The sequence below is a fragment of the Equus caballus genome, chromosome 10, assembly GCF_041296265.1.
Source record: "Equus caballus isolate H_3958 breed thoroughbred chromosome 10, TB-T2T, whole genome shotgun sequence".
Lineage (NCBI taxonomy): Eukaryota > Metazoa > Chordata > Mammalia > Perissodactyla > Equidae > Equus > Equus caballus.
This window is the reverse complement of record NC_091693.1, coordinates 76,262,966-76,279,298: the sequence shown is the minus strand read 5'-3', so window position 1 is coordinate 76,279,298 and position 16,333 is coordinate 76,262,966. Positions and strand designations below refer to the sequence as shown.

The window sequence follows — 16,333 nt, the reverse complement described above, 5'->3', positions numbered from 1 at the left end:
ATTTTTTTCTATTGCTGCATGACAAATTGTTACAAACTTAGCAAATTAAAACAATTCCATTTTAGCTCACAGTTTTGTAGGTCAGAAATCCAGTACTGTGTGCCTGGGTTTTCTGCTCAGAGTGTTACAAGGCCAAACTCAAGGTGATAGCCAGGCTAAGTGCTTGTCTGGAGGCTCTAGGGGAAAAATCCATTTCTCCATTCATTCTGACTGTTGGCAGGATTCAGTTTCTTGCAGTTGTAGGGCTGAAGTGCCTGATTTCCTGCTGGCTGTCAGCCGGGGGCTGCACTCAAGGCTATGTCCTGTGGCCCCTTCCATTTCGACAATGTAGAACCTCCCTCATGTCGGATCCCTCTCACGCTTTAAATCTCTCTGACTTCTGTGAGCAGCAGAGAGAACTCTTTGCTTTAAGTGGCTCATGTGATGAGATCAGGGCCACCTTGATCATCTCTTTTAAAGTCAACTAATTAAGGACTTTAATTACATCTGCAAACATCTCTTCACAGCAGTATCTGCTTTGGTGTTTAAGGCCTGAGGGTCTTGGGGCCACCTTAGAATTCTGCCTACTGCAGTATCTTTGGACTAGATTTCTAGAAGTGGAATCACTTGGTTAAAAAGTACATTCATGCATAATTTTGGTATATATTGCTAGATTTCCATCCACCGAGAGTAATCCTTCTGCGTTCCCATCAATAAGCTGTTATAGTGCCTGTTTCCTGACAGGCTTAGTAAGAGGACTATGTGATTAGAAGTTTAGATATTTGTCTGGCAGGAGAGAAGTGTTAATTTATATTTTCCTCATTATGAACAGAACATCTTTTCATATGTTTAATGGCCATTGACTTTTCTTCTTGTCTTAATCTTCCAATTTATTTTTGTTATTTTTGTGTCCTTTTTCTTCTGAATTTTAAAGATTCTTTATATTTTAGGGATATTAGACCTTAACTTTTCATGGTTTTGTATCGGGTATCTTCCAAAACTCTAGGTCCTGCGAACAACTCTTAAGTTCTGCTTTAGTAAATTAAAGGTGAGTGACGCAAAATACTCTCTCTCTCTAACATATACAATTTTCTCTTGCTTTTCAGTTTCTGTCACTTAACTTTCAGTTATATAAGTGGTGAATTTAGGTAGGACTGTTTTGGTTATTGGAGAAACTCAATTCAAAATAGTTTCAGCAAAAGAGGAAATTTATTGATTTACGTAAGGAAATTTATTGACTTAGAACTTCTGAGTCTAAAAAGACAGCTGCAACTTTTTATGAGTCACAGGGTAAGAGATAGCTAGGACACGTGGATGCCAGTACAAGGGACAAGAGTAATTCGTGTTCTTAGCAAGAGGTGATAGCTGATTATAGTTCCCTCAGTGTAACTGATGAATGTGAATTGTGAATTAATCCATGGGCAAACTTTAGTCAGAGCTGACTAAAAGTGGAAATGGACTGCCCTGGGAATCTGTGAGTTCCTCATCTTGAGTTATTCTTAGTGGAGATGTTGTAAATCAGGTCCAAGAACCTATAGGATGGTTGGAATACATGATCTTTAAGTTCTTTCTCATCGTGAGAATTTGTTTGCAGTATTTAGCATAATTCCTGGCACATAGTAGATGGTTACTATAAGCTAAATAAAACGTTTGTGGACTTCATTATGCCACAGCTGCTAAAAAAAAAAAAAAATCCAAACGGATAGAAATAGAACTTCAAACACAGTCAGGTGCACGTGTGTGTCTCTCTCTGTGTCATTCCCGCCCCGATCTTTTCCTGTTATTGCTCTTTCTCTCCGTCTTGACTTTAAGGAAAGGCATACAACATAGTGTAGTGGTTAAGAGTTTGGTATAATGGCTAAGAGCTTATATTCTGAAGCCACACCGCCTAGATTAGATTCCTGATTCTGCCTCTTACAAGCTCTGTGACTTTGGACAAGTTAGACCTTAGTTTTCCCTTCTGTTAAAAGAGGATAGTAATGTTCTTGTCTCAGGGTTGTTGTGAGAATTAAATGAAATATAAAAGCTTAAGTCATTGCTTGGCAGATGATAAATGCTATATAATTGTTTACTATAATTATCATTAGTATTTTCTCCTCCAGATGCTATCCTCTATAGGAGAGGGCACGGGACTACCTGTCACTCTGTGCTCACATCTTCACCATCTCCCCTTGTAGGAGTTTCCTGGGGCTGCCATAACAAATGACCACAAACCAGTTGGCTTAAAACAGCAAAAATGTATTCTCTTACACTTCTGGAGGCCAGATGTCTGAAATCAGAGTGTCGCCAGGCCCACATTCTGCCCAAAGACTCCAGGGGAGAAGCCTTCCAGTTCTGGTTGTTCCAGGCATTTCTTGGCTTGTTGCTACTTAACTCCAGTTTCTGCCTCCATCTTGACATGCCTTCTCCTCTTTTCTGTCTTAAATCTCCCTTTACCTTTCTCTTATGAGGACACTTACGTTAGATTAGGGCCCACTTGAATAATCCAGGATGCTTGTGTGTCAGCATCCTTAATTGAATTGCCGCTGCAAAGACCCTTTTTCCAAATAGAGTGACAGTCATTGGTTCTAGGGATTAGGATGTGGACGTGTTTTTTGGTGGGAGGTCGCCATGTAACTCACTACACTACCAAACAGGAGAGTGGCATTTTTTCCTACCTCCCTGCTATAGACTGAATGTATCCCCCTAAATTCATCTGTTGAAAGCTAATCCTCAGTGTGATATTTGGAGGTGGGGCTGTTAGGAGGTGATTAGTGCCTTATAAAAAGAGATCATCGGGCGCCTTGATCCTGCACTGCCCAGCCTCCAGAACAGTGAGAAATAAAATTTCTGTTGTTTACAAACAACCGAGTGTATGGTATTCTGTTATAGCAGCCAGAATGGACTAAGGCACTCCTTACTCTGAAAAACCCCAAGGAAGGACCTTAACAGGCTGAGTTTATTTATGGATGTTCATGGGCTAACCGGTCACAAGTCCCACTCCCTAGTAGTGCAGGTGCAGGAATATTGACATGTGGACCTATCCTTCACCTTCACTTGACCCTTTCTTGGGTAAATGGAGTCAGATAGCACAACATGGCCATTGGGACAATTGTAAACAGAGTAGGCACTCAAACATCTATGTATTTATGATGTATAGATGTTCCTCTGTTTTCCCAGTCTTGGTCTCATTCTGGCCTGCTGGATTATTGAGCATATCTCAACCTGGACAATATCCTTTAAAAAGACATAGAGTTTCAGCCTACTTTTTGCAGGTCCCAAGCCTTACTTGCACTAGCTTGTTGCTGGGAAGATGCTGCTGTATTTAGGAAACTGATTGGCTTATTGACCACACATTGAAGTGCTTAGAAACTGAAATTCTCTATTAAGACAGGCTTCCCAAGAGTTTCGTTTTCTTTCCTAAGTGGCGATCCATCAATGTAATCTTCTTTGAAGAAGAAATTATTTACCGTATGTTCTCTAAAATTGCATTATCGTTGATAGATCGCTGCAATCTACTCTTCCATTAGCTTGCTGGCGATACATTCTCTGTCTCTTTTATTCTTACAGTATCTAGTATTTAGGTTCAGAGCTAGAACTTTAGAGCCATGAGGTGTCACCAGCTATCAGAAAGTCTGAGCTTAGCATTATATTCAAATAGCTGTGCAAATTCAGTCACCTATACTAGTATCCTACTGATGAAGAGAAATCTATAGTAATTCTTTCAGAAACTACTATGCGTGCAACTAACTGGCAGTCTCTCTCTTCTCAGGTAAGAGAAAGCTAGTGATACATAATCAATTCTAGATTAATCTGTGAAGAATAACTATGGTAAAAATAGTAATAATAGATCATTTCTTAAAAAGTACTATATTAAGCAGCAAAAATATCTACATATTTGAATAACTATAAGCAAACAAGTTTATCCATATGTCTGTTGCAAAGACTACTTAATAGTATCCAGGTGCCTGGGCAGAGCTCTGTGGCTCTGTCACTGTAGCTAAATCAGGACTGTCAGAATGGAGAAATTAGAAAAGAGAGGGAGAGAGTAGTGGGACAATTATTGAGAATATGAATATGAAGCTGGGAGTATGAGTGAGTTGCTTAGCTCATGCTCTATCATAATGTTTGAAACAAGGAGTGCCCAGCTAAGAACCCAGCAGCAATGACAGATTATTGTAGGATAGCAGTCTTGTGCTAGTAGTATTTACACATTTTTACAAGATATCTGTGGAATAGTAAATACATTCCTAAGTGTTTGGTTTACACTTTTACTAGGCAAGTTTATACAAAATACAGTTTTTATTTTTATTTATTTATTTTTTTTAAAGATTTTATTTTTTCCTTTTTCTCCCCAAAGCCTCCCAGTACATAGTTGTATATTCTTCGTTGTGGGTCCTTCTAGTTGTGGCATGTGGGACGCTGCCTCAGCGTGGTCTGATGAGCAGTGCCATGTCCGCGCCCAGGATTCGAACCAACGAAACACTGGGCCGCCTGCAGCGGAGCGCGCGAACTTAACCACTCGGCCACGGGGCCAGCCCCACAAAATACAGTTTTTACTATGTTTTGATAAGTATTTTTCAAATATGATTTTGAAGGACCCATTATTTCCTCCTCCTTTCTCATTCCCCTGCCTTGTACTTATTTGACGATATGACGTTTGTGCTATCATCCATATAGACCTCAGTAAATACTATGTGACTTTACTCCCTAGCAAAACCTTCCTTCTTTTGCGCTATTGGTCACAGAAATATCTTGAATTTAAACTCACTGGAGGGTAGCAAGTCTCTTGGTCAGGAAAATGAGCGATGAGAGAGACAAGTCTATTTATTTGTGGATGAATAAGTTTCTTAGGCCTGAATCCAAAGATGTACGCAAAAGCAGGCATTAGAGAAAGAAAGATTTTTAGAGAGTGCTCAAAACTGTGTGGTAGGCTTAAATTGTCAGTGCTTGGGACTACTGGTGGCACCTGAGCCATCAGGTTTTCTCTGCACTTGCGTCATGATTTTTAAGTCTGGCTATACATTGCAACAACTTGGGGAGCTTTTGAAAGGATATTAATGCAAAAATCATCCCCCCAGGGGTAGAGACTGTATTGGTCTGGGGTAGAGCCTGGATATATATCTATTTATCTCCATATATATGTTTGTTAAATTTCCTTCGGTGGTTCCAGTGTTCATCTAGGGTTGGAAACCACTGATTTACGTGAGCAGAGAATATCTATTAACAAAATCTCAAGAAGTGACTAGGTAAAACTGTTCAAATGCACTGTTCATGCTTCACATTCAGAGGTTTCATCTTTGTTTTTCAAAGGAGTTTACGTTTTTTTAGCAGTTTAATCAGTATTTAACTGGGTGCATAAGCTGCTCACACAGTACCAGAGTGGAGTATGAATTAGTGATTTTCCACTTTGGCTAAACATTAGATGATTCATTTCAGGAACTTTTACAAATCTTAATGCCCCGGCCATACCCAGACCAGTTAATTCAAAATCTCCAGGAGTGAGACTCAGGCATTTGTAATTTTCTTTTCTTTTCTTTCTTTCTTTTTTTTTTTTAACTCTCTAGGTGATTCAAATGTAAAGCCAAGTTTGAGAATCACAAATCAAAATAAATATTTGTTGATTTGGTTTTCTTTAAATGATTTCACTCAAGCGTAGTCTCACTTTAAGTCTTTCTTTTTCAGGATATTATTGATAGACTTATAATTCTGAATTCTGAAGCTAAGATTCGTTCTTTATTCGACTATGAACAATCACACATGTTTGGACTGAGGTAAGGTGCTAAATTTTACTTGAGATATATTTTCTGCGTTGCAAAAACAGTTAAGCATATGTTCTGTATACTTTCAGAAAGTATTTAAAGTAAGTTAATTTTTAAAGCATGTTTAAAGGTAATTTGTTCTTCCTGTAACATTATGGACAAAATAAAATAAATGCTAGCCATTAGGTTTTTACGTTATGGCCCTTGTCTGCATTTAGGTTCTGTCTTATTACAGTGTCTTCCACTTTTGCCTGATTTGCTGGAGGCATTTTACGGACTATTCATTTCACTCAGGAGTCAAGTGGGGCTTCCCTGGGTTGGTGTTTGCTTGGTCTCCTGTGTAGTATAGTCTTGGAAGAGGCCTAGAAATGGATGAATTATCTTGAGGCCCAAATTTTGCTCCTTGATGTTACTCATTGCTCTTTAACTTCAGTTTTCCCAAGTTTTAAATCTTTCCAGTTGAGTTTATTTTCCTTAACATTTTATTCAGCATGTCAAATGCAGGGCCATAAGTAGAGGTGTTTGGGCTATAGAGACTCATAGAATTCTTAACCTTTTAGTCCTATTTAGACATATAACTTGCCTCCCTGTCTATAACTTACTGCTTTTAAATGCAGCTGAATTAAAGAAAATTCCCATTTTCTTAGATTTGTGACTTTTTCCCCCCTTTCTACTAGCAAAGTAACTTTTTTAGGCTTGAGGGGAGGGGGATCAGAGATAATGCTCTACCTAAGAAATAAAGCAATTACTTCTCTAAAATTTGAATTCTCTGATGGAAGTATATATTGTAGATCTTACACTCAAACTTTTTTCTTTCTTTTGCCATTCATTAGTAGCTGAGCTTCATTTTTAGAGTTTCTAGTTCAAAGAAGGTAGAAAAAAGCTGCAGCTGTTGTAGCTCTTTGAATGGTGTGCCCTTTATCTCAAAATATATTTTCACATTAAATTTTAATTTTCCATGTATAGCATCAGATATGTCAACCAGTGTTGAGGAATACTAGGAAAAATCCATACAGTGGAACCTCCTTTTGCATAGCAAGTATATTTCTGAGTTTTGTAGTTATAGAATATAGATTTTGGCCTCTTATTATCGATACATTGAGTGAATTTCTTCTTTTCTTTCTTTTATAGAATAGTATTTTTCTCTCACGGTCTTCTGGTAAAAAATTTAACAGTAATATTTTAAGTCATGTAAAAAGCAATCCAAGAAGTAAAGTCCTCCTGGGAATAAAATGTTAATTTGCGTATTGTGTGCTTTCTCATAATATCCAAATGGAGTCATTCTGTCCTACGCTAGAAAATTTGCCATCCCATTGTTTGTACATACAGTAGAGTTGTGCAATGTAGTGTTCAGCAACGTGGACTCGAGTCAGACTGCCTGCTGTTTACTAGTTGTATGAGGTTGCATCTCAGTTACCCATCTATAAAATGGAGGATGGTTATATTATTTTCCTCAGAGTTATTGTGAGAATTACATAGGAAAACTTACAGGGGCATGCAGCAGTGCCCGGCACGTCGCAAGCCCTGTAAACATTTAGTAATAGATCTAGTGGTAGTAGGACTTCAGGAGTTTCTTTATACCTACTTGCTCTATACTTCTTTTTGTGTTTTACTCGGAAATGTTTTGTTTTTGTTTTTTCAGCATCCCAGTAGTTTTTCACATGCCGCCCAGTAATTTGCTATGTTTACAGTATCAGCATTCAGACAAAGAAAATGACAAAACCACTTTCTTAGGGAAAGTTTATCTTTTATTTTATGTGCCTTTTAACAAGTTTTTCTTTGGCGAGAAATTCATTTCGTTGTATTTTGAAGTTCATTTTCATGAGAATATTTAATTTAGTTGTATTTGTAAGTCACACATTTGAAGTTAGATAAGTTACGTCTGTTTTTCTACTAATTTCAATGTAGCATTGGTCATTGAGGTGCGGTGGTGATCATTTAGATCATAGCTTTGTATTGTATAAATCTTCTGCTTCTGTGTGTTTTGAATTCTTACCCGTATCTCTTTCTTTCACTCCCACAGTGTTTTGGTTTGTTTCTAGTTGTACCGTCATCGTGCCGTTCTCTTCAGTAGATCATCTCATTAATGTGTTTCACTTCTATATCTAGCTTTGCTTGTTCCATTCACTTTATTTTTTCTGTGCTTCAAAAACCTAAGAGTAGCATATGGGTTAAGTTAGATCCAACTTCTTTAAAAGATGAGGCTAATATAGGGCTTAAAGAAATGTGGATTTTTCACTTTTCAACAGCATCACATTCTATTTAAATTTCTGAATTTTTATTTTCCGAGGTCTACTTATGAATCTTATATTTTAAGTGATTAACATACGAGAAGGTTGCTCCTTTGAATAGCTCTCCTGTCCTCTTTGTTTCCACTTCCAACATATGCTTTTCTACTATTGGTATCAGCGTGCAGACATGCCTTCACATGTCCCATCTTACAATGAAACAAACAAAACACACTCCAAAAGAAACTCCCCTTGACCTTACATCTCTCTACAGCCAGCATCCTGTTTCTCTGCTTCTCACCATAGCAAAACACAGGCTGTCCCCACTTGCTCACCTCTGCTTACTTCTCAGCCCACTTAGATTTGACATTGACTCTGTAACTCTGTCAGAACTGCACATCCTACCCTTCTCAAGGTCACTTGTATTGTCTGTGCTGATGAATCTAGTGGATTCTTTTTAACTCTCGTCTTACTGTGACTATAAATAGCGTTTGATATAGTGGACCATTTCTTTCTGTGTGAAAGTTCTCTTTGCTTCTCTGATACCACAGACTCCTATGGCTGCTGTGTCTCCTCCTTTGCATTCTCCAAGCAACCTCTGAATGTTGGAATACTCAGGACCTGGTACTGGGCCCACTTTTTTCTATACATTCTGCCCCTGGTTCATCCACTTACACCTTCACCTTTATCTCTATGCCAACGGATACCCCAATTTATGTCCCAGCCCAAATCATTATTCTGAGCTCCCAGACCCATATATACAACTCCGTCTCGACATCTCAATTCATACATTTCTCAGACATCACAAAATTAACATGTCTAAAACTAAACTCTTGGATCTACTCCCATAAAAACAAAATAAGTCTTTTGTTTCCATCTCATTAAGTGGCCCAACCATCTATTCAGTTGCTCAATCCTGAGAATGACCTTAACTTTTCTTCTTTGCTTTTCAAACAATTTATCTTTATTGGAAAGAAATTAACCAACTCAGGAAACTAAATTTAACAAATTAAGTGAAATTCCTCCTAATTCTGAAAGTAACATTGTTAACATTGAGGAAAATCATTCTAGACATCTTCTATGCATATGCAGACAGAAGAATAGATAGAAATACATTCTTTTATAAAAATGGAATCATAATATAGTTTCCTTTTTAAATTCAAACTGAATTTTATGGAAAAGAGAAGGGAACCCTAGTGACACAGAAGGAATTGTTGAATTTCAAATAACTTTTTTCACTCCAGGGGTTATTATTTCCTCAGAGATTCCTCTGAGGTTAAGAAAGAAGATTATGTAAAACATTTAAAGTGGTGTGAGCATTCCATTTCACTTTTAGACAGTACTGGTTGACTCTGCTGTGAAAGATGAGGACAGTAATCCTCTCATTGGCCTTCCGCCTTCCTTCTATCCACCTGTGTTAGAAGGGTGTTCTCCTGCCATTCTCTAACCTGCCTTCGTGAGTCAGAGACCCTGTTTTCCTCTCTACCCAGGAGGGAGATTAAGCTAATCTTGGTTTCTTCATGTAGTGACATAAGACATGCAATACTTTTTATATATGACTGCAGAATCAGATTTATAATTTTTTAGCTTACTCTTCTCTATTTACTCAGCCAGTATTTATTGAGCACTTATGCTCTGTGCTAGATGTGGTGGATCTAATGATGAGTAAATAAGATGTCTGCTCATTCTCTTTAACCTCACTGCCTAGTGTGGGATTGGATATTAAGATAGTGAAGAAGCACATCCTTATAAAGCTTCCCACCTTCCCTTTTTAAATAACTGGCAATTGTAGACTCCTTTATGTGGCTTTCAAGGAGCTCCATAATATGTCTCCCCCCTCCTCAGCCCGAGCTAATGCTCTGGGTAAGTTAGTCTTCTTATCTCCCTCAAGCATACTGTTTATTATTGCCTCTCTACCTGTTTTTTATGTCTTGAATATTGCCTTCACTTTTGTCTTCTTATACAAATTTGGCTCATCCTTCAAGGCAAAGCTTGCTTTATGAAATACTTCCTCCATGACTTATTATAGCATGCTCCGATCTTGTCTTTTTCCTGCATGTCCTTTGCCTTTATGGGCATTCCCACAGATTTAATATTTAATATTTCTCCCCCAACTAAAACTTAAACTGCCTGAGGGAGTATTGTATTGTTTTGTTCTTTTTCTTTACTTTCATGCCCACCACATTGCCAAGTACTTTTTAGTTATTTGGTTAATGTTTATTTGTTAAATTTATTAATTGATTAAAACAGTTGCCTGGAAACTTTTTTAAGAAAGCTGTATATTTATTGAATATTTTGAGTGCACGTTATTTTCCTGAAGATACTATCTTTTAAGGACACAGTTAAGGCACAATGGGTTCTTACCCTCTATAATTTTTTTTTATTAAGGTATAATCAACATATAATCTTATATTAGTTTCAGGGGTACAATGTAATAATTCAATATTTATATATATTGTGAAATGGTCACCACAATAAGTCATTTTAGCATCCGTCACCACACATAGTTACAGAATTTTTTTCTCGTGATGAAGACTTTTAAGATTTACTCTCTTAGCAACTTGGAGATATGCAATACGATATTATTAACTGTAGTTGCCATGCTGTACTTCACATCTGCAGGGCATATTTTATAACTAGAAGTTTGTACCTTTTGACTCCCTGCACCCATTTCGCCCACTCTTCACCCACCGCCCCTCCCCCCGCCTTGGGCAACCACTAATCTGTTCTCTTTATCTATGAGCTTGTGTGTGTTTTTTTTAAAATCCATGTATAAGTGGGATCATATGGTACTTGTGTTTCTCAGACTTATTTCACCTAGCATAATGCCCTCAAGGTCCATCCATGTTGCTGCAAATGGCAAGATTTCATTTTTTATCACTGAATAATATTCCATTGTATATGTACCACATTTTCTTTATCTGTTCATCCATTGATGGAGATTTAGGTTGTTTCCGTGTCTTGGCTGTTGTAAATAGTTTTGCATTGAACATGAGGGTGTGTATATCTTTTCAAATTAGTGTTTTGGTTTTCTTCAGATAAATACCAAGAAGTGGAATTGCTGGATCATGTGGTAGTTCTATTTTTAATTATTCTTTTTTTCCTTTTTTTTTTTGGTACGATTTGCCCTGAGCTAACATCTATTGCCAGTCCTTCTTCTTTTTTGCTTGAGGAAGGTTAACCCTGAGTTAAATCTGTGCCAGTCTTCCTCTATTTTATATATGGGGTGCCTCTGTAGCATGGCTGATGAGTAGAGTAGGTCCACACCTGGGATCTGAACCTGTGAACCCAGGCTGCTGAAGGTGAGCAGATGGAACTTTAACCACTCGGCCATGGAGCCGGCTCCATATTTTTACTTTTTTGAGGAACCTCCATACTATTTTCCATAATGGCTGCACCAATTTAGACTCCTACCAACTAGTACATGAGGGTTCCATTTCTCCACATCCTCGCCAGCACTTATTTCTTGTCTTTTTGATAATAGTCGGTCTAACAGCTCTGGAGTGATATCTCATCGTGGTTTTGATTTGCATTTCCCTGATGATTAGAGATGTTGAGCATCTTTTCATGTGCCTGTTGGCCATCTGTATGTCTTCTTTAGAAAAATGTCTATTTAGATCCTCTTCCCCTTTTTTAATTGAGTTGTTTGTGTTTTTGCTATTGAATTGTATGAGTTCTTTATATGCATTGGCTATTGACCACTTATCAGATATATGATTTACAAATATTTTCTCCCGTGCTGTAGGTTGTCTTTTCATTTTGTTGATCTCCTTTGTTGTTCAGAAGCTTTTTAGTTTGATGTAGTTCTTCCTGTTTGTTTTTGCTTTTATTGCCTTTGTTTTTGGTATCAGATCCCTAGAACTTTTGATCCTGCCCAAGGCTTAGCAGTTTAAGATTTTCTTAACCATCTTTAAATTATAGGAATGTTGTGCTCTTCCCTAGGATATGTTACTTCAATATAAAAACTATTATTGCCTGAAGAATTATGTCATCATTTGATATTGTTTTCTTTATATCAAACTACAAATTAAGTTTTAGTTACAGACTGTAGAACTGCTTAATTTTAACAATTTAAATCTTTTGTAGTAATTCTTAATTCAATGTACATAGTAAAATTTGATATGGTTAAATAAATGCTAGTATATTTCTGCTAAAACCTATTCCTTCTTCATTTGAAACTCTAGTGTAGCCTATTTATTGTTAATCTTCAAAACAAAACTCAGGAGTCTGTGCTTTGGAGAACAGCCTTTGAAATGATCACTTGCTGTTTCAGTTATTGTTTTACATTTATCCACCAACAGTAAATTTTATACACAGTAGAGTGAACAGTTTTATGCGTAACACTCTTCTTTATAAGTCTGACCTCTAAGATGACTTTAAGAGGAAAAGTAAAAAATACATTTTTGTTTTTCAGTTTAGAAACAGTCTGGTTATGTTAACAAACATAGACAGGTGTTAATATTCCATCACAAGAAATCCCCAGATTTTTCTCAGTGACCCAGATGCTAACTAGACTTAAATCTGGTTAACATTAGTAATAAATAATTTCAAAATTTTCTTGAAATATTTTTCTTATATCAGAAATAGAATATATTCTGTCTACAAAACCATCTACACTTTTGAATTTGTATACATGCATGCACATACATACATACATATGCATGTATGCAATATTTAATTTTATCTTTTTTTTTTTTGAGGAAGATTAGCCCTGAGCTAACATCTGCTGCCAATCCTCCTCTTTTTTGCTGAGGAAGACTGGCCCTGAGCTCACATCCATGCCCATCTTCCTCTACTTTATATGTGGGACACCTGCCACAGCATAGCTTGTCAAGCGGTGCCATGTCTGCACCTGGGATACGAACCGTCGAATGCTGGGCCACCGAAGTGGAACGTGCGAACTTAACCACTGTGCACTGGGCTGGCCCTAATTTTATCTTTTAAGTTAATTTGAAGAAAATAATCAAATGATCTATTATTCGTTGAAGACATAAGTAACTGATTCAAAATTCTTATTTAATCAAAGAATTCCTGTTTATATATAATAATTAGAAAATAATGAAAATAAAAGAAAACAATACTCATTATTCTACATCTTAAAGATAGCTACCATTAGCCTCTTCATACCCATATTTTTCAGCCTTTAGCAGAATATATTTTTTTGAAAAATAGTTTTATTGTTTTAAAACTGCCTTTTTTACTTATTTTAAATTATCCCTTCATACCTATAAATTATTCATCTATACCATAATTTTAAAGGACTGAATGATATTCCAATACATGGATGAATCCCAATTTTCTGTCTTTAGACATATAGGTTATTACAAAAAATTTTAATACATCTTTATACATGTTTCTGTGCCCATAATTATTCTTTTACAACAAATCCTTAGAAATGGAGTTTCTAAGTTAAAGAGCAGGCACATTTTCAAAACTTACCTATTTGTATCGGCCCTGTTTTTAAGACTCATTTTCCTTGACCTCTCTGTACCGTTTTACATTCTGCCCACTGTGGACACTTTTTCCTTTCATTCAATTGTTCATTCATTCAGAAAATATTTATTGCATCCCTACGAATTGCTACACTGCTAGATATGGTCTTTTGGGGGCATTTTGTGACTTTTCTCTCTTTTTATTTCTGGTTCCTTTTTGTCAGTCATTTTTGCTGATTCTTCCTCCCTCTACTACCTACCTTTTCAAGTTGAATTCTCTTCTAGAGTATGTGTTCAGTCCTTTTTCTATTTTTTTTCTATATTGGCTGCAATTATCGCTTATTTACTGACTAACTCTATATCTGTGTATCTATCGCTAAGCTTTCCCTTGATCACATATCCAAATTTTATTGGACATTTGGATCTGCATACCGTACAAATTCAGCACACTCAGTATGTCTAAAACCTATGCTCTGTGTGTACTTAGGGAAGTCCAGACAAACCTCTAGCTTCAGGAGATCCCGGAGCGCTTTCTAAAACCAAGATAGGAATTTGGTACCTAGACAAGGAGCAGGCTCTCCGCAGCCCCTCCTCACTCTGCTGCTCTTGTAGAGTTTTCTTGGCAAACTGACCCTGCTCGTCTTTCTCCTCTCCAGATATAGTTATATGTGTACCAGAACCTTTAAGCTCCAGATTCGGAGGTGCAGTTAGTGTGTGTGCGATTCATGTCCCGTTCTGGGTTTTGATCAGGAGGCAGGGAACTGGGCATTGCATTTCTGCCAGCTAGTTTGTCTGTGCTAATCAGAAGGAAATCTTTTATGTTGGGTTTTTGTATTATTTGATTAAGTAAGATATACACACACCCAATGTATTTGATTACAGAGTCTGTAAAAGTATAACTTATGGGGTTTATGGTAATGCATACATGGAAGTATTTAGAATGTTAGTAGCAATGTGTTGATTCCGTGTATTCAAGGAAGAAATACTAGGAAAAAGTGGCAGGGTAAAGAGAAGGGGCTTGTGACTGCAAGCAGGAGGTAAACAAAGAACATGCTTGGAATTCCTTCAAGTGGAGATGAATGCCGAGACTAGAATGCACAGAACCATTCTGGGTGCCCTGGATGGGTGCCCTGCTCATGTGGACAATATGATGATAATGTTTAAAAAGTGACGTGCCAAGTATGTAGTAATTAATAACAGGATTATCGTTCTTCTAGTGGTGAGATTTGATTTGGGTTATTAGCAAATCCTGAGGGATCTACCACATTCAAGATACATCCCCAAACAAGTGAGAGGATTAGTCCAAAATTTCAGAGATTGTTTTATTCCTTCAAGTAGTTCAAATAAACATTCACGTTAAGGAGACACTGATTTTTATTTCCAGAAATGAATTGAAATTCAGAGATGTTTGGTTGGATTTTTAAGATAAATTTCTATATACCGTCCATTAAAGACATGAATTCTTTTAAACTTCTGAATGGATATTAACTTGGCATTACCCTGCCTCAAGTGCCATATCTCTGATTTGAAATTCTAAAGTTCAGAAAAAAATTTTAAAAGCTAAAATATTTTTCCAGACTTATTTGCTGTCTGTCCGTGATCTTACCTGAAGTGATGTGAGACTCTTTATGGTCTTTATTTAGCCTGCCTAATTTGAATATCAGTATCTTTTGCTGGAGAAATATTAATGTGCTTGATTATGAGGCGTTGCTCCAGACTCCGTGTGCACTGTAGTTTCTTACTAAATGCATAAAAATTCTGAATTCTTAGTCTTAAGGTTTGCAGGTAAGGAATGATAGACCTTGCCATCATGACTTTGCGATTCTTAAATCACTTAGGAGTAGAGGCAAGGGGCACCAGGGGAAAGAGAAATCCTATCCTGTGTGGTATTTGAAAATCCAGCTTTGCAATGATGTAAAATACCCGTTTCCACACTAGACCGGGAGGCTCCCTTTGCGTCTGAGGCCAAACGGTGTCTGTATCTTTCTTGTCCATAGTTGGGTCTGAGGCTCAGCTGCAGAACTCTTAGCGTCCAGGCTCACACAGGGCATAGTGGGCTCTCCTCAAGTCGGCGCTGACGGGGAAGCTCACAGAGGACTCACAGCGTATATCCTGACCACGTTGGTGAAAACAGTCTAGCCATGGACTGTTCCTTTGATTATAACCAGGTTATGTTAGTTATGCTTATTAGTGCATACTCACAGATGCATTAATGTCTCCTGGAGAGCATCAACACTTTATGCCACTGTGTGTAGTGTTATAGTGATAAATTGGATGTCTAAATTATTTGGGGTTATAGAATGAAACATGTTAAGGGCATTTTTTTCTGATGCATAAGAAGCCCTCAATTAGCATTTTTATATTTTATGATATATATAAAACATACAACTATATCATAAAATTTAAGGTCAATAAATTTGACCTGAATTTATAGGGTCAATATAAACTTAATATTAATGTTATATTCTTACTATGTATATAACAATACATTGTTATTTATTAAGAGTGGTAACCAATTACAGTCTTAATGTTTAGCCAGAAATTCTGCAAGTCTTAGGAGTCTGGTGACCCTGGTTAACATTTCTTTGCCCTGACATTCTGACTGAGTATATTTTAATTTGTCCACCTCCCACTCCCCCTCCCCCACAGCCCCCACTCCCTGCCCAGAACCCTTCCATTTTTGTAGGTAATAATGTCAGTTTCCTATGGTTAAACCTAAATCATTTAGTCAGGAAGAATTTTATTTCAGGTTTCTCACATAAACAAGATAAACTCTTTTGGGATGTCAAAGTGCCATTTAAATGTTTTATAACTTCTTTACCCAAAATATTTTTATGACAAAAATTAAATCATATTGATTCAGTTTCATTACATTAGAGAAAAAATTTAATAAGGTAAAAAGAACTCTTTTCTTTTTTTTTGGTGGGGAAGATTGGCCCTGAGCTAACATCTG

The 16,333-nt window shown here is 37.0% G+C and overlaps 1 protein-coding gene across 10 annotated transcripts in view; it reads left to right on the top strand.

The window, feature by feature from the left end:
* Window positions 1–16,333, top strand: part of TBC1D32 (TBC1 domain family member 32) — a 187,842-nt gene that overhangs the window by 90,716 nt on the left and 80,793 nt on the right. For all 10 annotated transcript variants that reach the window (XR_011422150.1, XR_011422151.1, XR_011422149.1 and 7 more), the window contains one exon: window positions 5,644–5,732. Coding sequence is in view for 7 of the 10 variants with exons in the window: in XM_070223689.1 (XP_070079790.1) it covers window positions 5,644–5,732 (89 nt within the window). In the remaining 3 variants the exon portion in view is untranslated. The remainder of the gene's footprint in view (window positions 1–5,643; window positions 5,733–16,333) is intronic.